Below are 22208 nucleotides of genomic sequence, written 5' to 3'. Positions count from 1 at the left end.
TGCATATAAGGTTTCTGATGATTAATAGTCGCCTGCTCGGGGTTTTGGTTGGAGGGGATCGTGTGTGTGCTGGTTAACCCCTCCCTCTCCTCTCTCACGTTTCACTTCAGAAATGTGTCACTCTCTCCCCACCGCAGGATTTAAAAGTGTGTCTCACAGCCCTGCTCCAGCCCTCGGCAGGCATTTGCTGCGTGCTGCAGGACAAGCCCTCAGCAGGCTGCGACAGTGAAAATGTTTAGTGTCACCAGCGAGAAATACACGTATAGGGGACCCCGATAGGCAGGCTGACGTGTCGGGGAGGGGCAGGAAGCCCGGAGTAAAGCCTGACATAGGTGTGTGCACACACATATGTGTAGCCGGCCACATGTGTGAGTGCTTTAAGGAGAGACTGCAGTTTTCGTTCTTGGTTTGGTTCCTGGGGTGAATTTTCCGCTGAACGTTCTCCCCTCTTATTTATTTATTTATCTTTTTTTTTTTTTGCATTTTTAAAAAATTTGAATATAAAACGTGTAAGAATCAAAACCTTGCAAAGACTGAGGCACGCAGCAGCGGACGGCAGATGGACCCCGTGGCCAGCAGTTGCATGAGGAACCCCCACCCCCCGGCCCCAGTCTGGGGCTGCCTTCGAAATCCCCACTCTGAAGGCGGTGGGGCCCCAGGGCTGCCCCACTACCCGCCAACGCCGTTCTCCTTCCACCAGAAACCAGACTTCCCGGCGACAGCGACGGCAGCGTACCCCGACTTCTCGGCCTCCTGCCTGGCAGCCACCCCACACAGCCTTCCCCGGGAGGAGCGTGTCTTCACCGAGCAGCACCCCGCTTTCCCGCAGCCCCCTGACTGGCACTACCCTGTCTCAGAGGCCCGGCGCAGGCTCAACCCGGGCCCAGCGGGGAGCTCCAGGGACATGGGTGCCAGCAGCCCAGGCCTGGTGGACACCACGGGAGGCCCCGGCGAGGACTACAACGTCCCGGGATGCACCGCCAACGCGACGGAGAAGAAGTCGACCAGACGGAAGAAGGAGAGCTCAGGTATGTGGCTGAGGAGCCGCTGAGCATTCCTTTACTCGGTTGCTTTCCCTCTCTGAGCCTGGCTGGCCTGACCATGAATTGCAAACGATAATATCTAATCTACCCAAAGGCAGGAGTTACCTTTGGGGTTTCTTCTACTCAGGAGTTCTGGGATTCTCTGCTGATGGGGGCTGTGTCTACATGCCCAGCACCCCTGGACCCCTGGAAGGTTATGCCAGCAAATGAATGAAATAAAACCCACGAAGCCTGGGGGGGTATGTGAGACGATGCAGGCTGGCAAGGGCTGGCAGGGGGGCTTTCCTGAGTTTGGGCTGCCTCTGGCTCCCGCTTCTCCCCACCATGCCCCAGCGGGCGCCGAATGGTCCCGGAGCCAAAGGGTTTGCTCACCAGGGTAGTCAGCTGAGATGGGGGTTGGAGGGCTTAGGACCGAGGCTGGGACCCCATGGTGTCAAGCAGAGCCAGGACCTTATGTCTTCAGGAGGCTAGGGACAGAGCCTAGGGCTGGGATGGGAGACACAAGGGGTAAGGAGGAGATGGAGTGCCGAGATGTGGGACAGACAGCCTACACGCGGGCCAAAAGGACAGCTCAGCGCGCTAAGGTCTAGGTGACCCCCAGGGAAATCACCCCTCCGAGGAGTCCTCCTGAGGGATCACCAGCCTTGGGAAAGATCAGAGAGGCAGGCAGCCAAGGGGAAGCGCTGGACCTCAGAGGGCAGGGGCAGCCCAGCTCAGTGCGGGAGTCCCAGAGGCCAGAGCATGGAGCCAGCCTGTTCGTTAAGAGGCAGCTGTGGTCCAGCTCCGCTCTGTGATGGGGACCTGTTGTTTCCTCCTCTGCCCTTCTGTCTGGCTCCCTGTCTCCACCTTGCCCAGAACAAGGCCTTGCCCGCGCCTCCTGTCCCCACTGCGTCCTCCTGACAGCCGCCCTCGGAGCAGGGTCTGTCTGTCTGAACCTCTAGAAGACCTTCTCATGGGCCAGCCAGGGGCAGGTAGAAAGGAGAGTTCCACCCAACCAACAAGAACACTCTGTGCTTTGCTTTGCGAAGCACTTTCAACGTAGCTCAAGTTTCCCGAGAATCTTCTCTTCGCCAAGCACCATCCAAGGTCCAGGGGATGCAGACATGAATGTAAAGGTCTCACACCCCAAAGGGCTCAAACTGAGAGGGAGAAGAAGCTGCCTGTCTGGCATTGGATGTGCTATGATCGGGGGGTTTCGAGGTGCTGCAGGAAACACACAGTAGGTCTTTTGGGTCCCACCAGTGTGTGAAGTTAGTACAGCAGGTCTTATCAGTATCTCTGCCCTATGCGTGTGGAAAGGGAGAGAGAGTTTGAGGGGAATGGAGTTTAGATAACGACCCTCTTATCTGGATTTGTCCAGAACTTTTCTGGGGTTAGCATTGAAAATCTAGGGGCACCTGGGTGGCTCAGTTGGTTAGGTGTCCGACCTCGGCTCAGGTCATGATCTCACAGCTCGTGGGTTCAAGCTCCAAGTCGGGCTCTGGGCTGACAGTTCAGAGCCTGGAGCCTGCTTCGGATTCTGTGTCTCCCTCTCTCTCTGCCTCTCCCTCCCTCTCTCTCAAAAATAAATAAACATTAACATTTTAAAAAAGAAAGAAAGAGAGAGAGACAGAGAGAGAGGAAGGAAGGAAGGAAGAAAAGATAGAAGGAAGGGAGGAAGGAAGGAAGGAAGGAAGGAAGGAAGGAAGGAAGGGAGGAAAAAAATCCAGCATTCCAATGAACCCCTCAACACTCAATCCCTGGTAAATCTGGAAACCCTAGAACCGAGCTCAAACCCTGGACTTTAGACCCCAAATCCCGCACCCCTCAGCGGATTTGAAACAGAATCCTCATTTTGAAATATTGAGTTTTTGTGCTTAAAGAAGCCCCTCAATACACTCACAATGGATAATAGTGACCCCAGGCCTCCTGGCTGCCTATGAGGAGGGCCCTTTAAATCCCCCCGCTGGTTAAATCCTGAACTGTTTGGAGCCCTGGCTGGAGATGTGCCGAGATGGGGCACTTTCTGCTTCTCCTCGCCAAGGGACTCTGAGCCACTTGGCTCTGCGCCCAGCTGAAGTGCTCTCCCCTCCGTGGCGCCTGCCTGGGAGCTCCTCCACCTCTGCCCACATCTTCCCCCTCTGCACCCAGCCGCTTCTTTTCTTAAGTTTATTTATTTATTTTGAGAGAGAGACAGAGACAAGAGACAGGGAGAGGGGGAGAGAGAATCCCAAGCAGGTTCTTCACTAAGAGCACAGAGTTGGATGCGAAGCTGGATCTCAGGACCCGTGAGATCATGACCTGAGCCCAAATCAAGAGTAGATGCTTAACTGATTGAGCCACCCGGGGAGAGCAGGGGAGGGCAGCCGCTTTCCAAGGAACTGGGAGCCAAAGCATCAGAAAGCACAGGCAAAGGGCCGGGCTTAGGCAAAATCATTCTGTGTTTCAGCAAGACCCAAATGTGTCATCATCCCTTTGGGACAGTGGCCTGTGGCACTGCATGAGAGAGTGAGCTTGCGGGCCAAGCAGGTGGCCATCCCAAGAGCACAAGAACACCCTCCATTGAATGTCCAGCTCTTCACAGAGTCAGCCTCTGCTGGGGGGCAGATTCTCATGGGCCCTGGGCTCCCCTTCCAGGTCCCCCCAGGAGCAGCAGCAATGACAGCAGCAGTCAGGCTGGGCACAGCGAAGCTGAGTTTCATTCATTCTTCAGCCTCCCTGACCCACTCTCTGCTCAGCACGGAACTCTTTATGGCCCAGCCAGTTGCTTCAATCTTCCTTTGGAATGGAACTACAGGGGAGTAGAGGCAGGAAAGGTCAGCTTCGCAAGAGCCCGAAGAAAAGGGAAAGCAGATGAGCAAGGTTCACAACCAAGTCTAGGAATCTGGAATCCAGACAAGAGACAAACCCATAAAGAACCCCTGTCCCACTCCAATGATCCTGAGTCATGGTTTACATTCTCTGTTTAAAATTCTGGTATCTTGGGGCACCTGGGCGGCTCAGTCAGTTAAGTGTCGACTTCAGCTCAGGTCACGATCTCACGGCTTGTGGGTTCGAGCCCCGCATCAGGCTCTGTGCTGACAGCTAGCTCAGAGCCTGGAGGCTGTTTCGGATTCTGTGTCTCCCTCTCTCTCTGACCCTCCCCTGCTCATGCTGTCTCTCTCTCTCTCAGAAATAAATAAAACGTTTTTTAAAAATGTTTTTAAATAAAATAAAAATAAAATAAAATTCTGGTATCTTGTTCAGCAGGGTTTTTTTTTTTTTTGCATTAACTTTACATTTTTACTTTATTTATTTATTTATTTAGAGAGAATACAAGCGAGGGGAGGGCCAGGGAGAGAGGGAAACACAGAATCCGAAGCAGGCTCCGGGCCCTGAGTTGTCAGTGCAGAGCCTGCCGCAGGACTTGAACCCGAGAACCGTGAGATCATGACCTGGGCTGAAGTCCGATGCTCTACCAACTGAGCCACCCAGGTGCCCCTTAACTTTGATTTTTTAAAACATTGCATTAACATATTATTTCTCTTGATTACTGAGGGTTTTGACACCTCCTGGGCATCTTGCACTCAGTGTGAGTGCCTCACGTGCCCTTGCTAAACTATCTCGGAAGATTAACCAGCCACAGATCAGAAATGCGTTTTCCATAATTCTTCGCAAGGCAGGCAGACAGGTTGTAGGGTGGCACCATGACTTTGGGCTGCATGACTTTGAAAACTTAATTGCTTAGAGCCTCCGTTTCCCCAGCTGCAAAATGGGATCGTAACAAAAGCACCTTTCATACAGAGTCCCTGTGAAGGTAAATGCACTGTTCCCTGAGATTAGCACTGTGCCCGGCACGTGAGTTCAATAAATAGCAGCTCTGAATGTTACTAGACCTATATTTCCAGAACCAGTCTTCAGAACATAAGGGGGTCAGTGGAAATGGATACTTCAAATACACGGACTCAGAAACTGCTGCATTTGGGGTGTAAGACATGGGAACGTCTTGCAGGTATATCCTTGGTTCTAAAATCCAGTTGTCATCAGTTAGGAGCTTGGACCCCAGAGACCTGCTGCAGAGGTTAGGGGGTGAGTCGTGCCTGGCAAAGGGGCCCCGTACTGGCTGGCAGTGGAGGCTCCAGGAAGTTTGTTTCGAGAGGAACGTTCTCTGCTCTCCCTTCTCCTTCTGCTGGGCCCAGCTGCCCCCCATCACTCCCACTAGAAGTGGAGCTGATTTGCTCAAATAAATGATTGGGAAAGCAGGGGTCTCTGGCCCCCACTCAGAGACCTTCCGTCGGTTCACAGCACAAAACTGATTTAGGAAACCAGTGTGATGTTGTCTTACTGCAAACACTCCCAGCCCCGGGGCCCATGGGTGTTCAAGATCCCTGCTGGCAGGGACAGCTGTGAGGCCACCGTTGTTTGCCCTCAATCTGTCCATCTGTCTTGCTACCGTGGTCGTCTGTAATTTATGGGAATGAGGGATTTCGCGGCGGTTTCCTGGCGGGGTTCAAGGGAAGGTCGCGCGTGATCCGCCTGGGCTGTAGGTGAATCCGATCTCCCGCCTGGGAGAGGTTCTACCTCCCCCCTCCACCATGCTGGGGCTCAGCCCTGCTCATTGGTGCTCTCACGTACTCCCCCTGCCTTCCTCAGACTCGCTTTGTCCTGTCTCCTTTAGCTCCAACACTCGTGCCTCCCAGGGCTCATCCTTCCCTGGCTTCTCCCCTGCAAGGTATGAGCTCTTCCCGCCCCTACCCAGCCACATGAACGCCCAGTTTCCCCTGAGGTTTATGAACCGGCCACAGATCGACCCTTTTCTCCCATCTGCTCTCTGTCTACAGGCCACCCTTGTCACCTCCACCTCCACCCACCCTGCCTCGAGCCATCTGAGTCCACTTGCCTTGCAAACGCATCCCTCTACCCCCGCACCCCCATTTTCTCCTCCCAATCTCATTTGCTGAAGAATTTTCCCTGACTTCAAGCGTCCTCTCCCTCCCCCACTCCTCTGCCTATTGAAATCCTTCTAATGTTAACATCCAGCTCGCAAAATCACCACCTCCAAGAATCTTTCCTCTCTTTTTAAAAAATCTGTGGGTCCCCTTGTACATTGCATCATTTCAGGGAAAGCTGTCATTGAGAAGTTGCAACTTTTAGTATCCTCTAGAACCCCGTGCTGATTTTCTAAATATATAGCTTATGACTTCACAGAGGAGCTCTTCTGAGATTTCTTACCATGGGACAGCTAGTATTTGAAATCTCCATTTTAAAAAGTATGATCAGGGGCACCTGGCTGGCTGGGTTGGTAGAGCACGTGACTCTTGATCTCAGAGGTGTAGAGATGACCTAAAAATAAAATCTTAGAAAAATAAATAAATAAATATTATGATTTAAAAAACACATACATAAAATTTAGCATCATGATCATTTTTCTTCAATATTTATTTTTTAGAGAGAGACAGAGTATGTGGGGGGGCACAGAGAGAGAGAGAGAGAGAGAGAGAGACACACACACACACATACACAGAATCTGAAGTAGGCTCCAGGCTCTGAGCTGTCAGCACAAAGCCCAACGCAGGGTTCAAACCTACAAACCTACAAATCACGAGATCATGGCCTGAGCTGAAGTCGGATGCTTAACCAACCGAGCCCCCCAGGCGCCCCTTCCGTCATGATCATTTCTTTAAATATTTTTTTAAGTTTTATTTATTTAAGTAATCTCTACACTCCCACGTGGAGCTCAAACTCACAACCCCGAGATCAAGAGTCACATGCTCCTCTGACTAAGCCAGCCAGGTGCCCCAAATCGTGATCATTTTTAAGTGTACTGCACAGTAGTGATAAATATATACACGTTGTCCTGGAACAGATCTCTAGAACTTTTTCATCTTGCAAAACCGAAACCCTAAATCCACTGAAAAACAGCTCTCTCCTTTTCCCTCTCCCCAGAGCTGACAAATAGCATTCTACTTTCTGCTTCTGTGCAGGGGTTGGTGGCCAGGGAATGGGCTAATGTGGGACTGTACGATTATACTGGATGATGAGTAAATCCAAATAGAACATGGAGTCCATTCAGGACAAAGATAAACCCATTTCACTTTGCCTTTTAATAGCAAGCATTATTAAAGACTGATCTAAAGAAAGAGTTAGACTACTTTTGATATTTCATGCAAGTGAAATCATGCAGTATCGGTCTTTCTGTGACTGACTTATTTTACTTAGCATAATGTCCCCCAGGTTCCTCCATGTTGTAGTAAATAACAGGCTTTCCTTTTTTTTTAAGGCGGAAAAATATCCCATTGTATGTATATACCACATTTTCTATATCCATTCACCTGTTTTGGGGGTTTTTTTGGGTTTTTTAAAAAAATTTTTTAATGTTTTATTTCTGAGAGAGAGACATGCACACAGCGTGAGCAGGGGAGGGTCAGAGAGAGAGGGAGACGCAGAATCTGAAACAGGCTCCAGGCACTGAGCTGTCAGCACAGAGCCTGACGCAAGGCTCGAACCCACGAACTGCAAGATCATGACCTGAGCCGAAGTCGGACGCTTAACCGACTGAGCCAACCAGGCACCCCTCCATTCACCTATTGATGAACAGACACTTAGGTTGCTTCCAAGTCGGCTATTATGAATAATTCTGCAGTGAACATTGGTGTGCAAATATCTCTTCAAGATTCTGCTTTTGAATTCTTTGTATATATACTCAGAAGTGGAATTGCTGGATCCTATGGGAATTCCAGTTTTAATTTGTTGAGGAACCTCTATACCCTCTTCTGTGGCACCATTTTATAATCTCGCCAACGGTGCACAAGAGTTCTGATTTCTGCACAACCTCACCAACACTTGTTCTTTTCTGGGTTTTTGATTTGGTTTGGTTTGGTTGGTTGGTTTGACGGTAGCCTTCCTAACAGACATGAGATGATATCTCATCATAGTTTTGATTTGCATTCCCTAACGCTTGGCGATCTTGAGCATCTTTGCATACGCTTGTTGGCCAGTGGTAGATCTTCTCTGGAGAAATGTCTACTCAAGCCCTTTGCCCATTTATTAGTTGGATTGTTTGCCTTGTGCTGTTGACTTGTAGGAGTTCTTTATATATTCTGGATATGAATCCCTTATCAGTATATGGTTTGCAACTATTTTCTCCTGCTTCGTAGGTTGCCTTTGCATTCTGTTGATTGCTCCCTTTGCTGCAGTCATTTTTAAGCTTGATGGAGTCCCATTTCTCTCTCTTTGCTTTTGTTGCCTGTGCATCTAGTGTTATATTCAAGAAATCATTGCCAAACCTAATGTCATGAAGACTTTTCCCCATGTTTTCTTCTAGGGGTTTCACCATTTTAAATCTCATGTTTGGTCTTTAAACTAATTTAAATTTTTTTTAGATGCTGTAAGTTAAGGCTCCAACTTCATCCTTTTGCATGTTTTCCCCACGTCATTTATGGAAGTTCATCCTTTCCCTATCATGTAGCCTCAGCACCTTCGTTGAAGCTCATTTGACCATATATGTGAGGGTTGACTTCATTCTGTCCCATCTTTCCACAGGTCTGAATTTATGCCAGTGCCATACTGTTGTGATTACTGCATATTTGTAATATGTTTTAAAATCAGAAAGTGTGAGGCCTCCCTCTTTGTTTCTCTTTCTCACGATTGTTTTTGGCAGTTCAGGTCCTTTGAGTTTCTGTATGAGTTTTAGGATGATTTTTTTCTTCTATTTTTGCAAAAAATGCCATTGGGATTTTGATAGGGATTGAGTAAGTAAGGGCATTTTAACATGATTAAGTCTTCCAATCTATAAATGTAGGATGTTTTTTCCATTTATTTGTGTCTTCTTTCACTTCTGTCAACAATGTTTTGTAGTTTTTAGTGTGCAAGTCTTTTGATCCTGTCATTTGTAAACAGATCATTTTATTTCTTCCTTTCCAATTTAGATGCCTTTTATTTATTTCGTTTTTTTTGTCTGATTGCTCTGACTAGGATTTACAGTATTATTTTTTTAACATTTATTTATTATCGAGAAACAGAGAGAGGCAGAGCATGAGCAGGGGAGGGGCAGAGAAAGAGGGAGACACAGAATCTGAAGCAAGCTCCAGGCTCTGAGCTAGCTGTCAGCACAGAGCCCGATGTGAGGCTCAAACTCAACAAATTGTGAGATCATGACCCGAGCTGAAGTCGGACACTTAACGGACTGAGCCACCCAGGTGCCCCATAGGACCTACAGTTTTATGTTGAGAGAAGTAGCAACAGTGAGAGGCGTCTGGGTCACTCAGTCGGTTACATGTTCGACTCTTGATCTCAGCTCAGGTCTTGATCTCAGGGTCTTGAGTTCAAGCCCCGTGTTGAACTCTGCACTGGGCTCTGCGCTGGGCTCTGTGCTGGGCCCCGTTCTGGGTGTGAAGCTTACTTTTAAAAAAAGAAAAGAGAAAATTACCAACAGTGAGCATCCTTGCTTCTTCCTGATCTTAGAGGAAAAGCTTTCAGGTTTTCACAACTGAGTATGATGTTGGCTGTGGGATTCTCATATATGGATGGCCTTTATTATATTGAGATAATTTCCTTCTGTTTCTAGTTTGGTGAGTGTCCAACGATCCTTTATCGACCCCCTTCTCCCAATACACAGAACATGCCTTTTCTGTACCTCCATTTCTGCATCAAACCCACTTCGCCTTTCATTCACAGAGCTATAGCATATGGCTGCCCTTCTCCCTAAAACTGAGGTGTCTGGAGGGCCAGAAAGATACCTGGTTCCCCCATGCAAACTTCCTAGCACCTACTAGAATATTTACCACAGGAGAAGCTCATTCAATGTCTGGTCAATAGCCTCTATTACAGCCTGGCATTCATTCATTCATTCATTCATTCATTCCTTTCTCACCTTCTCTCTGAGAGTGGCTCTGCTGCCTGGCCCTGCGGGGGTGTGGGGGGCGGTTTCCACCATGTGTGATGAACTTCTGTAAAATGCATCAGGACTTTTACAGTCTCACTCATGAAAAAGTGCGCAGCCAGCCAGACGTCAATCATAAAACCAGCCCAGGGTCAGGGCTAGTGCCGGGGTCAGAAAGACACATGAGCAGCCACACGCAGGCTGGACTGACCCTGTGGAGTCCCGCACATGTTACTCAGGTCAGCTCCCAAGTACCAGGTCCACCAGAGCTGGGAAGCAAGTGGAACTTTTGTGGCTGAGCAGTAAGGAGGACCCAGCACAGCCGGACAGTTAGGGGGCTGCTACGGCGGGGCAGCCAGAGGGCCCAGCTGTCACATGGCCGCGCGGCTGTGTTTCTAGGCTAGAGGAAAGGGCACCTTTTTCTAATTTGCAGAGATGTCTCCTGCGGACTAGCGTCGGCCCATCCCTCCTGGCCTTGCTCCCTCTCCTCAGCGCCAAACACTGGCTGTGGGGATTTAGGGGTGTCTTGGTCGGCTCGGGTTGCGGTAACAAAATACCACAGACGGGTCGGCTTAAACAACAGACCCTCGTTTTCTCATAGTTCTGGAAACGAGAAGCCAAAGATCAAGATGTCAGCAGGTTTGGGTTCTCTAGAGGCTTCTCCCCTTGGCTTACAAATGGCCGTCTTTTTGCCCTGGTTTCACGTGGTCTTTCCTCTGTGTGTGGGCGTCTTTGGTGTCTCCCTGTGTCCTAATCTCTTCTTACAAAGACACCAGTCTGACCAGATCAGCGTCCACCCTAATGCCTTCGGGTTTTTTTTTTTTCAATGTTTTTATTTTTGAGAGAGAGAGAGAGAGAGACAGAGCACAAGCAGGGGAGGGCCAGAGAGAGAGGGAGACAGAATCTGAAGCAGGCTCCAGGCTCTGAGCTAGCTGTCAGCACAGAGCCCAACGTGGGGCTTGAACCCACAAACTGTGAGATCATGACCTGAGCCGAAGTCGGATGCCCAACCGACTGAGCCACCCAGGCGCCCCCCTAATGGCTTCGTTTTAACCTAATCATCTCTTTGAAGACACTATCTCCAAATTCAGCCACATTTTGAGGTCCTGGGAGTTAGGACTTCAACATACGGTGGGGGGTGCAATTCAGCCCATAAACACGAGGTATGGGGACAAGGTTCTAACTGTGGCACCGATGTTCCAGTTACAAACCCCCTTAGTGAAAGCAGCATCTCAGGGGTGCATGACCTCAGAACGTTCCTAGCCCTGGGTCCTGTCAGCCACAAGAGCTTTTCCACTCAGAGCCTTGTTTCTGGCTACAGAAAGATCCCTACACTCTTCCCTTACACCTACAAGGAGAGACACTTTTAGGAATGAATCTTTATATTTTTTTAAGGTTGATTTATTTATTTTAAGAGAGACAGAGATAGCACAAGTTGAGGAGGGACACAGAGAGAGAGAGAGAGAGAATCCCCAAGCAGGCTCTGCGCTGTAAGCACAGAACCTGACACGGGGCTCGAACTGACAAAACTGTGAGATATGACCCGAGCCAAAACCAAGAGTCAGACTCTTAACCGACTGAGCCACCCAGGTGTCCCAGGAATCTTTAAAGAAGTGGGCTGTTTGACAGAGGAAGAAGAAAATGAAGTAATAATGAAATAAATGGCCAACCTCGGTGTCATTTGGGTCACAGAGTACCACACCGGGTGTTGTCGCACCCATGCCCGCTCTGCCTGCTAGGCTGCAGCCTAGCAAAGGGGGGAGGGTGGGAGGGTTCAGGGGCTAATGTTAAGCGCACGAACAGGGCACGGCTGGACCAGGTCCCAGATCCACAGCTTCCCGTCCGGGTGAGCTCCGACGAGTGTGACACCTCGCTAAGTCCCAGTCTCCTCTGAAAAATGAGGATCACAGGTTCACCTCACAGGGTTGCTAGGGGACGAGACAAGACCGTCGATGCAAAGACGCAGCCAGCGCTTGGCCACCCTGTGACCCACTGTTCCCAAACCCACAGATGAGCAGTCTTCTCTTTTCAAAGTCTTCCCTGATCCTGGCCACCTCCCAGGTCACCTGTGCTCAAAACCTGGCAGGACAGGGACCCAAGGCCCGAGGGAGCCTTTGAAGCCTGCCACCGGCTGCTTCTGCCTTGTCCCTGCGGGCTCACTGGTCTAGGGCCACTGCGGTGCTGGGCGGGGTGTGGTTTGAGGGGCACACAACGGCCGCAGCCCCCCTCGTTCCAACTCCAACTCCAGAGCCCCCAGCGAGGAAGAAGCCGTAGGAGCCAGAGCGGCCAGTGTGGAAGGAGAGTTAGGAACCCCGCATTCCCCGTGGGTAGAGCTCCTGCCCCCGACAGGCAGGCAGAGGTCAGGACCCAAATCAGGACACGAGTCCGTGGCCACTGTCTGAACTCAGAGGCAGCAGCACAAACCCCGAGCCTGTGTGCCCTCGGGCCCCACCCAGATACAATCTGGAAGTTCTGCAGGAAGCCGGTAACCACCAGAGCGGCACAGTTCTGACCAGCATCTAAGACAAAAGGGTCCAAAGAGCGCAGGGGCTGTAAAAAGGTCACCAAGGGGCAACCTCAGCCCTACCAGGGTAGGGGCTCAGGAGCCCCGCCCTACTCGCCTATTTCTCTGGCTTGAATAAGTCAGGACATCCGAGCCCAGGGGCGTGGGGATGATTCCAAACGCAGAACAGATCTTTCTTTCTGAGGGCAGGGTGCGAGGCTCCTGCACACCCCCCGAGGCAGCCTCTTTCCCCCAGCGCCCTTTCCACTCACCGAGCTGGGCTTCCCGGGCCTCTGGCCAGGGTTCTTCCCCCGCCCCCTCCCCAGCCCTTTCTATTTCATGGTTTCCTTGTGTTCCTTGAACACGGTGGGGGGGGGGGGGGAGAGTGTGAGCAGTGGGGCCTGGTCCTGAAGCCCACACTTCCTTTGGTGACAGCTGAGGGCGACATCTGGAACTTATAAACACATGCAGAGCCCAGAGCTGCCTGTGCCTCCCCCCACCCATCCCAAAGGCTTCCTGCTGCTCCCCACCCTCATTTCCACCGCCTCCCTTCTCCTTCACCCCTCTGGTCCCCTAGCCCATGCACCACCCCCCACTCCATCTCATTGCCCGTCCGTTCCACTCTCCCTCACTGCCGCATACCCTCCTGAGTCTATAGCAAAGACTATAGCACCAGGCATTTCCATTCCAGAACAATCTGATTCCCTCCCAGAAAACACACTTTGAATCCCCCTGACCGCCCCCTCCCAGACTCCTCAAAGAGGCTGAGAACCCTCCCCATTGTCTTTTTAGGCACCTATAGGAGAGGGAAAGGACCCAGACGCTGAGGTGGGTGGAGCTCACTGGGGCCCAGTGAGACAGGCAGGCCAGTCCCAGGAAGCCAAGGACACGCTGGGAACAAAAGTGCAACTTGTCCTGGTCTGGCTTTAGCTGGGTCCTGTCTACTTTGATGAGCTCTGACTCCTCCTGATGTTGAAAGTATCAGAACTAACAGGGACATCAAAGGCCCGCACTGTGACAGCCCAGGAAATCACAGACGCCATTTTCAGAGGCTCTGCCAAGCTTTCACCTACTGACGTCATGCCCAAGGGATCCCCTCCCTTTCTTGTCCCTGGGGAGTCCCCGGGAGACAGACGTGGATGCACACGGATGTGTCCCGGGAGTGAGCACAGCCTCCATGCTCACCGTCCCCTCAGGGCAGCGTGACATCATGGCTGTAGCCCCACACCGGTACCAGGAGAATTCCAGCAAGCCATTTAGTCTCTGGGTCTTCATTTCTTCATCTGTTCAATGGGCTGATGGGTACCTTACCTGCCCTACACAATAATTAGGAGGACGCAATAGAAAGCAGACTAATATGCGGAAAGAGCTTCCTGTGAAGGCAATCTGGGGTTAGGGTGCAGCCCTGACACTAACTAGCTGTGTCTTGGGCCTCTCTCACCTCCTCTAGGCTCCCCTGTAAATGGAAAGGCGACCAGAGATAGCTCTAAGCCTCTTCTAGTGCTACTGTTCTATGATTCTGTACTATATGCGAAAGCCCCAAAGATGTTTATCTCTGGGGAAAAGAGACCCATTGTCAAGGGCAAAGTGTTATTTGAATGCACAGCATGCGGATAGAAATTTACAAAAAATGGCTGTGACAACTGGGCAGTAGGGATACAGGCGTCCAAAAAGGCGTGTTCCCCAGAGTCTGTCTGAACTTCCTTGTGGCTCGGATAAAACTGTCTGCCACGACTAACAACTAAGTATGAAACAATTTACCTTGGATGGTGTAGAAGCTCACAGTGGAAACCGCAGACACACATACATCCTGTTTGCCACTTCTCTGGGCACAAAGGCCCATCATGGCCCTGCTGGCTGGCTGGGAGGGTTGTGCAGGGGCCGGGGAGGGGCGAACCGCGCCTCCTGAGCCACAGAGGCTGGTCAGCAGAGCACCAGCCCATCCGTCGGCAATCCTGGGACACCCCCCTTTCCCGCCACCCCCCACAAGGCTGACATAATAGTAGCCAGAGACACAGATCCAAGCAGAGACGCAGAGAAGTCGTGAAGAAGGGAAAACAGTTAAAAGGCCAAATACTGAAAAGGCATCCCTTCCACCCAGCCCTGGAGGCAAGGTACCTTGCTGAGCTTCTTCCCTAACCTCCACCGTGAATCACGTCTGCAATTTCATCTCCGGAAGAACCTCTTCTCTTCTCGTGGTTCGTTCAGACGGAGCCTCACCGACACACCAGGCACTGTGCTAGGGGTTAACCCTCATTACCAATGGTATTTTACCCCCTCGGCAGCCGTGGAGGTAGATATTCTTGTTTCTCAAAAGAAGAAATGGAAGTTCAGAGAACTCAAGAGAATTGCCCAAGGTCAGAGAGCTCTTTCTTAGAGCTTGCTAAGGCCCAAATTCTCCAAGGGGTCCTCAGACCCAGCTCCTCCATTCAGCTCAGGGCAGGGAGCTTTGCACATCAGGAGGCAGAAACTCCCTGGCATGGCCTTGACCTTCAGGCTGAGGACCTTGGCCGGGGAAGGCCTTGGCACAGAGCATAGAGCAAGACCTTGGATCTGACTGAAGGGAAGAACTAGGGGCCCAGACAAGAATATTTGAAACTGGAGGAGCCTCAAGTTCAAGGCCAGGGGTTCTTAACAGAAGAGAGAGTAGGGAGAGAAGAGGATGCCGGGGGAAGGACTCTGACACCAGCTCCTCAGGGGAGCGAAGACCCAGCCCATCCCCATGCTCCTACCCACAGGGAAACTGAGGCCCAGGGTGGGAAGGAGGCACCCCAAGAAAGGTATACTCTCTTGGAGTCAAACTACCCTGAGGACAGTGCGCGTGTGAACTGAGCACGTGAGCCGGCAGACTAAACACCCCCTAGCCGGAAATGGCATGAAATGTTTATCTTCATCCTTCTTTTTCTGTCTTGATGAAAATGCTGAACAGAGACCCAGAACTTCCACTTCTGCCTCCCATAATCCAGGCCCTTCTGTCATTTCTAACACTGATGAAAGGTCTTCTTCCCCGTTCACAGAATGGCTCACTCACTCCCCAGCTCCGGCGTCTCTGTCCCGTTACTATTTCCCATGCTGAGGCCCAGGGCCTAAATCGGGACTATTAAGAGGAGAGGGGAGGTGGGCAGAGAGGGGTCCAAGAACCAGTCCAAGACCAACTCAAAGGGGTCCTTTCACTACCTCCCCTCATCTCTCTCGGTCTCCTGGGAGGATTATGTGCAGGACTGGGCAGGGGCAGGGCCAGGGGTGGGAGCTGTTTTCCGGGATTCCATAGGAACCCGGGCACCCTTGAGCAGGCCTGGGAGAAGGGGAGTGTGGGTGCGGGCATCAATCCAGAACGGGGCCTCCAAGAGCCCCGGGTGTGGACACAGGCAGAGTTGCCAGTCCATGTCCAGCCATCCCAGATGCAGAAGAAGAGCCTGGGGCCAAGCACTGACCACCATACCTCCAGTCAGATGAATCTGGGTCCCCATCTCTGTCCTGCACTCCTCCCCTCCCCCCCAAAACTGCTGGGCACACTAAGCAAGTTCCTGGGCCTCTCTGAGGCCGCTTCCTCCTCTGTACACTGAGTAGGATTCAGCAAATGTTTGGCAAATACTGTGCCAGGTACAGTAGCATGTGGGGAAAAGGCAGTTTCATCCCTGAAGGGAGAAAGAGAGTCCTATTAATCAGATTGTCACACAAATCCACATGACAGTGCTAAAGGGGACAATAATAGTGCCTTCAGATAGAGGTGTTTTGTGGAAAGGATGAAATGCATCTGAGAACATAGAAGCCTAAAAGAAGCCACAGCCGTTACCATCCCAGCCCCTCGGATGGCATCTTGCGGAGCGGAAGAATTGGAAGAATACTTTTTAATGTGTCACACACTTTAAAGTTTCAAATGCATTTGCCACGCACAGGAGCTGGTCGGGACTTCCCGAAGCGCTGGGAGGTAGGTGCATTACTTCTCCAGGAGGCAACTGAAGCCCAGAGAGGTTAAGTGACTTTCTCAAAGGCCCCAGCAAGGAGCCCTAGGACTCAAACCTTGGCGCAAGTCAGCTTGGTTTCAGACCCACTCTTTGTGAGAGGAAGAGCTGGGAAACACTCTAAGCGCTGGGTCAGGCGGAGATGGGAAGAGGCCGCCGGGATGTGCTCCGGAAAGGCTGTCCTCCCGCCCCCCGCCCCCCGCCCCCCAGGCCGGAGGCTGCCAAGGCTTTAGGACTCGAGGGGATCCCCGGCCCGGGGCTGTGCGTCCTTCCCCCCCAGCCCACGCTCGGGCTTCCGGAGGGGTCTGGGACTGCCTTCTCCAGAGCCCCAGAGCCCCGGGGACAGTCAGTACAAAGGCTTCCTGCCCCCTGGGCGCGGCCCGCAGGCGGCCAAGCGCCAGGGAGTCCCTGGGGGGCGCGCCCCTGCCCTTTGCCTTCTCGGTTTCCCGCAGGGGCGCCCCCTCACCACCCTGATCGTTTTAACCAGTGCTGGTGGGGGATGGGGGGGTAGGGGCGGGACTGAACCCGTAACCCGGGAGGGCTGAATGGAAAACAAGAGAAGGAACTGTGGGAACAACACCCGCAGCCTGAAGTTCCCGACTGGAATGAGGTTGAGGAGGGGTCCCTACCTTCCCACCTGCTCACAATGTAGCTGCTCGCTCACAATGTAGCTGCTCGGTGGGGAGAGTGGGCAGCTTCCCTGCCCTCCCCCATAATGTCTAAAAGCCCTCCCCCCCACCCCTGTCCCCCCCCCCCCCCCCGCAGAGATGGGGTCCTCAAGAGAGCAGGAGGTGGGGGCATATTTTTCAGTAAAACACCCAATTCTGAACCAAGGCCTCCTGGTCTTTAAAAGGACAATGAAACAAAATACTTCTACATTTTAGAGCCCCGCCGGAAAAGTGGCTCCTGTAGCGATTTACGGGACAGTGGCACACAGGGTCACCTGTGTCAGTGTTTGCATCTCCTTCCAGCCCCACCACTAAAGTCAAGGTAGAGCTGCGCCTCCCCCCTGCTCAGGAGATAACATATAATCCCTGTGGTTTGTACAGCACTCTGCAGTTTGTAAATCCTTCCTACAAGGCTTTTACTTGACCAGTATGTGAGTCAAAATGCCTGGGTTTGATTTCTGCCTCTGCCACTCTCCGGCCGGATGAACTGGATGAACTTGCACAACATGCTTAACTTCTCCATGCTTAGTTTTTTGGTCTATACGTGGGGACCAATACAAGAATTCACCTGGCTGAATTATTGTGAGGATTAAGTGGCTGACAGGTGTTAGGTGCTTGCTTCCCACACCACTGTTAGCAGTTATGATTGAGCCCCTGCTGTGTCTAACTCAGAGCCCAGAACTTTCCAGACTTGGCCCCTCCTGGGATCAAAGGGGGAAAGAACCTTAAGGCATCACTTCTCAATTTACATGCAACACAACTCCCTAGGGATCTTGCTAAAATGTGATTCTGATTCAGCGGGGGTCGTGGGTAGGGACTGAGATCCTGCAAGTCTGACCAGCTTCCTGGCCCTGCTGCTGCCACCCAGGCATCCTTGGAGACGAGAAGTCTTAGAGCAGCGGTTTGTACCCTTGACCTTGAGTCAGAATCACCTTGAAGTCTTGTTAAAACAGACCGTTTGGGCCCTACCTCCAGAGTTTCTGATTCAGGAGGTGTGGGATGAGACCCGAAGATAGGCATTTCTGATAGTTCTCAGCTGATGGACAGAGAGCCTCTGTTTTAGAACTTCTTGCCCCACAAGCTTAGAGCCACTACTAATGTCAAGCGGGGGGAGTGGCAGAGGGGGGCTGGAAAGTAGAAATCATTAAACAGGGAGTCTGGGTAGCTCAGCTGGTTAAGTGACCAACTTTGGCTCAGGTCATGATCTCATGCTTGGTGAGTTCGGACCCCACTGTGCTGACCACTCAGAACCTGGAGCCTGCTTTGGATTCTGTGTCTCCCTCTCTCTCTCTGCTCCTCCTCATCTTGTGCTCTCTCTCTCTCTCTCTCAATAATAAATAAAGAAACTTTAAGAAAATTATAAAAAATTCTCCCTCGGAAGGAAGGAAGGAAGGAAGGAAGGAATCATTAAGCAGCCAAGCTCTTTAAGCTTTGGGGATAAAAAAAAGTTTGGGGGGAGGGATGCACCTGAAGCTGGGAACCAAAAGATTCCCCAGTTCTCAATGGGTTAAGCCACTAGAAGGAAAAATAAAGGGGCAATGTGGATGCGAGAGATGATGGGACACGTGGGTGGCTCGGTCATTTGGGTGTCCAACTTCGGCTCAGGTCATGATCTCACTGCTCATGAGTTGGAGCCCCGCGTTGGGCTCTGTGCTGACAGTTCAGAGCTTGGAGCCTGCTTCAGATTCTGTCTCCATCTCACTGCCCCTCTCCTGCTTGTGCTCTGTTTGTGTCTCTCTCTCAAATATAAAAAATAAAGCATAAAAATTTAAAAAAAAAAGAGAGAGAGAGAAAGAGAGAGATGAGGAAAGGATGCCCTGACTCTTAAGAACAAAAGAAAGGGAACAGAGACCTCTGCGGCTCACATCTTCCTGTTTGGGATGCTTTCTCCCCAGACAACCAGGAGAGCCGAGGGAAGCCCGATGGCAGTAGCAAGGCTCGAAAGGAGAGGACAGCCTTCACCAAGGAGCAGCTTCGGGAGCTCGAGGCCGAGTTTGCTCACCATAACTACCTGACCCGGCTCCGGAGATATGAGATCGCTGTGAACCTGGACCTCTCGGAGCGGCAGGTACAGCCCAGGGGGCCCTCCTTTCCTCTGCTTTCTCATCCCCCTCACTTTCCCCTGCACATTCCTGAACCTTCTCCTTTTCCTCCTCTCTCTGCCCAGTGCAGTGGTTCTCAACTGGGACTCTACCTGAGAATCACCTGCAGAGATTTTAATAACATTGATGTCTGAGCTCCACCCCTAGAGATTGTTTTCATTGGTCTGGGACATCAGAATTTTTCAAAGGTCTTCTAGATGGTTCTCGCGTGCAGTCAGAGTTGCAACCTCTAATTTGGTTATTCCAAAAGTGCCTTGAAATCACCTAGGCCCTTGTTTAAAACGCAGACTCTAAGGGGCACCTACGGGATCAGTCCGAAGAGCATGTGACTCTTGATCTTGGGATCATGAGTTCAATCCCCATGTTAGGTGCAGAGATTACTGTAAAAATAAAATTAAAAACTCAAGGGCTGCCTGAGTGGTCTGTCAGTTAAGCATCTAACTCTTAGTTTTGGCTCAGGCCATGATCTCATGGTTTGTGAGACTGAGCCCTACACAGAGCCCTGGGTCGAGCCATGCGTGGAGCCTGTTTGGGATTCTCTCTCTCCCTCTCTCTCTCTCTGCCTCTCCCCGGGTCCCACTCTCTCTTTCTCAAAATAAGTAAACATTAAACAAAAATTTTAAAGTCAAACATTAAAATTTTTTTTTTTTATTTCTAGGAGAGAGAGAGAGAGAGACAGCGTGAGCAGGGGAGGGTCAGAGAGAGAGGGAGACACAGACTCTGAAACAGGATCCAGGCTCCCAGCTGGCGGTCAGCACAGAGCCCGATGCGGGGCTCGAACCCACGAACCGCAAGATCATGACCTAAGCGAAAGTCGGACGCTTAACCGACTAAGCCACCCAGGCGCCCCTAAAAAAAATTTTTTTAAAAAAGGGGGCGCCTGGGTGGCTCAGCTGGTTAAGCATCCGACTTCGGCTCAGGTCATGATCTCACAGTTCGTGGGCTCAAGCCCCGCGTCGGGCTCTGGGCTGACAACTAGCTCAGAGCCTACTTCAGATTCTGTGTCTCCCTCTCTCTCTGGCCCTTCCCTGCTCATGCTGTCTCTCTCAGAAATTTTTTTTTAAGATTTAATTTTTTTTAATTTAAAAGTTAAAAAAAAAAGGCAGATTTTGTAATGCTGGAGAGCAATTTGGCATTAATAATAAGTGGGACCAGGAATCTACATTTTTAGTAAGTTCTCTAGCTGGTTTCTGGACACACTCTAAAAATAACTTCCTAGGTCCTTTGTTCGGGGCTTTCCCTTAGAACATTCCATCCACACCTACCCTCTAACATGGAGTAAAGTATTATAATAATAATATTTGGTAGCAACTTTCAGTTGGTGAAGGGGTCTGCCAGAGTGCTAGGTTTAGAAAACTAAGATTCAAGTCTTGCCTCTACCACTTCCTACCCCTGTGACCTCTGGCACGTGTCTCCTAACATCTCCACGTCTCCATCTCTAAAACAGGGTCATAACCACACCCTGCGGGTAATGCTGAAGCTACGCTGAGGGACCACGCAGCCCGGAGCTATCTAAGCTGACAAGTGCTTTATAACTATGCCTAGGGGGGCACCTGGGTGGCTCAGGTGGTTAAGCGTCTGACTTTGGCTCGGGTCATGATCTTATGGTTGGTGAGTTTGAACCCCACGTCGGGCTCTCTGCTGGCAGCTCAGAGCCTGGAACCTGCTTCAGATTCTGTGTCTCCCTCTCTCTCTGCCCTCCCCCACTCGCTCTCTGTCTCTCTCAAAAAATAAATAATAAACATTAAAAAAAATGTGCCCAGGGATGAGGCTGGTGATCCTCTGCTCCCAGACTTTGGGTAACAGAAGGGGAAAGGCAGGCATGTTGCCACAGGAGGGGCGGAGCATGTGAAAGGGGGTGGGGCCAATGCCGAGTGACTTTCATAACTTTTTTTTTTGAGAGAGAGAGACAGCGTGAGCAGGGGAGGGTCAGAGAGAGAGGGAGACACAGAATCTGAAACAGGCTCCAGGCTCCGAGCTGGCAGTCAGCACAGAGCCCGACGCGGGGCTTGAGCCCACAAACCGTGAGATCATGACCTGAGCCGAAGTCAGACGTTTAACCAACTGAGCCACCCAAGCGCCCCTCGGTTATTCTAAAGACTTATCAAAAATTATAAAATATAAGAAATATACTTTATTTATTTATATTATGCTTATTTATTTTTGAGAGAGAGAGACAGAGTATGAGCAGGGGAGGGTCAGAGAGAGACAGAATCGGAAGTAGGCTCCAGGCTCTGAGCTGCCAGCACAGAGCCTGACGCAGGGCTCAAACCCATGAACCATGAGATCATGACCTGAGCCGAAGTCGGACGCTTAACCGACTGAGCCACCCAGGTGACCCTCGAGTGACTTTTAGACCTTTTCCCCAGACCGTCTGGCTTTCTTTATCAAGAGACACGAGACAGGGCTCTGGACAGCTTCATGTGTCCTCCTCGTCATCTCAGTTCCTGGTACCTTTGGAGAAGTGGGGGCAGGGCAAGCAGAGGTTCAAGCCAGGGTCCCTGGAACTTCAACCTGCTGGCTTGAACGTCAATATGGGGGAGGTAGTTGCAGCTGCCCTGAAGTGACCAAGCTCCTTTGCTTCCTCTGCCAGGTCAAAGTGTGGTTCCAGAACCGAAGGATGAAGTGGAAGCGTGTGAAAGGGGGTCAGCCAATCTCCCCCACCGGGCAGGACCCAGAGGATGGGGACTCTGCCGCCTCTCCAAGTTCAGAGTGAGATTCTCCATGGAGGAACAAAAGACTGAGGACTGAGCCCCCTTACCCAACTCCCCTCACTCCAGTCCTCACCCCAACCCACCTTCACCTCCTCCCACCCACCCCAGGGCAACCTCTCCACATCTTGCAGTGACTCTTAAACATGAAGCTGTCCAGCATTTCTGGGAGCCTTGGAGTTTCCCAGAAAGTTCTATCCAGTTTTGCTCTGCCTTAGCAGCCCCTTCCCCAAGGCCGTCGCTTCCCACATTTCTTGCGGAATCAAACAGCGGCATGACTGGACTGGACCCGAGCGACTCTGGGGAGCAGCTCTGGGCACACCACCGCTCCGGGCGCCTCGGCTGCTGCGCACACCTGCCGCTGCCACCTTCCTCCT

The 22208-nt window shown here is 51.4% G+C and overlaps 1 protein-coding gene across 1 annotated transcript; it reads left to right on the top strand.

The window, feature by feature from the left end:
- The first annotated feature begins 559 nt into the window (after positions 1–559).
- Positions 560–21836, top strand: MEOX1 (mesenchyme homeobox 1). Its single transcript, XM_039220884.1, has 3 exons — positions 560–1028; positions 18914–19086; positions 21714–21836. Exons 1-3 carry the CDS (start codon positions 560–562, stop codon positions 21834–21836), a joined length of 765 nt encoding a protein of 254 aa, XP_039076815.1.
- Positions 21837–22208: the final 372 nt, after the last annotated feature.

The sequence above is a fragment of the Hyaena hyaena genome, unplaced genomic scaffold (genome assembly GCF_003009895.1).
Source record: "Hyaena hyaena isolate Hyena2069 unplaced genomic scaffold, ASM300989v1 scaffold_925, whole genome shotgun sequence".
Classification (NCBI taxonomy): domain Eukaryota; kingdom Metazoa; phylum Chordata; class Mammalia; order Carnivora; family Hyaenidae; genus Hyaena; species Hyaena hyaena.
The sequence above is the reverse complement of the archived record's forward strand: the minus strand, read 5'-3'. Positions and strand labels throughout refer to the sequence as shown.

Coding starts and splice junctions, on each gene's coding strand:
- MEOX1 (XM_039220884.1), top strand. CDS start 560: ATGGACCCCGTGGCCAGCAGTTGCATGAGGAACCCCCACCCCCCGGCC. Junction 1,029..18,913: donor ACGGAAGAAGGAGAGCTCAG/GTATGTGGCTGA, acceptor CTTTCTCCCCAG/ACAACCAGGAGAGCCGAGGG. Junction 19,087..21,713: donor TGGACCTCTCGGAGCGGCAG/GTACAGCCCAGG, acceptor TTCCTCTGCCAG/GTCAAAGTGTGGTTCCAGAA.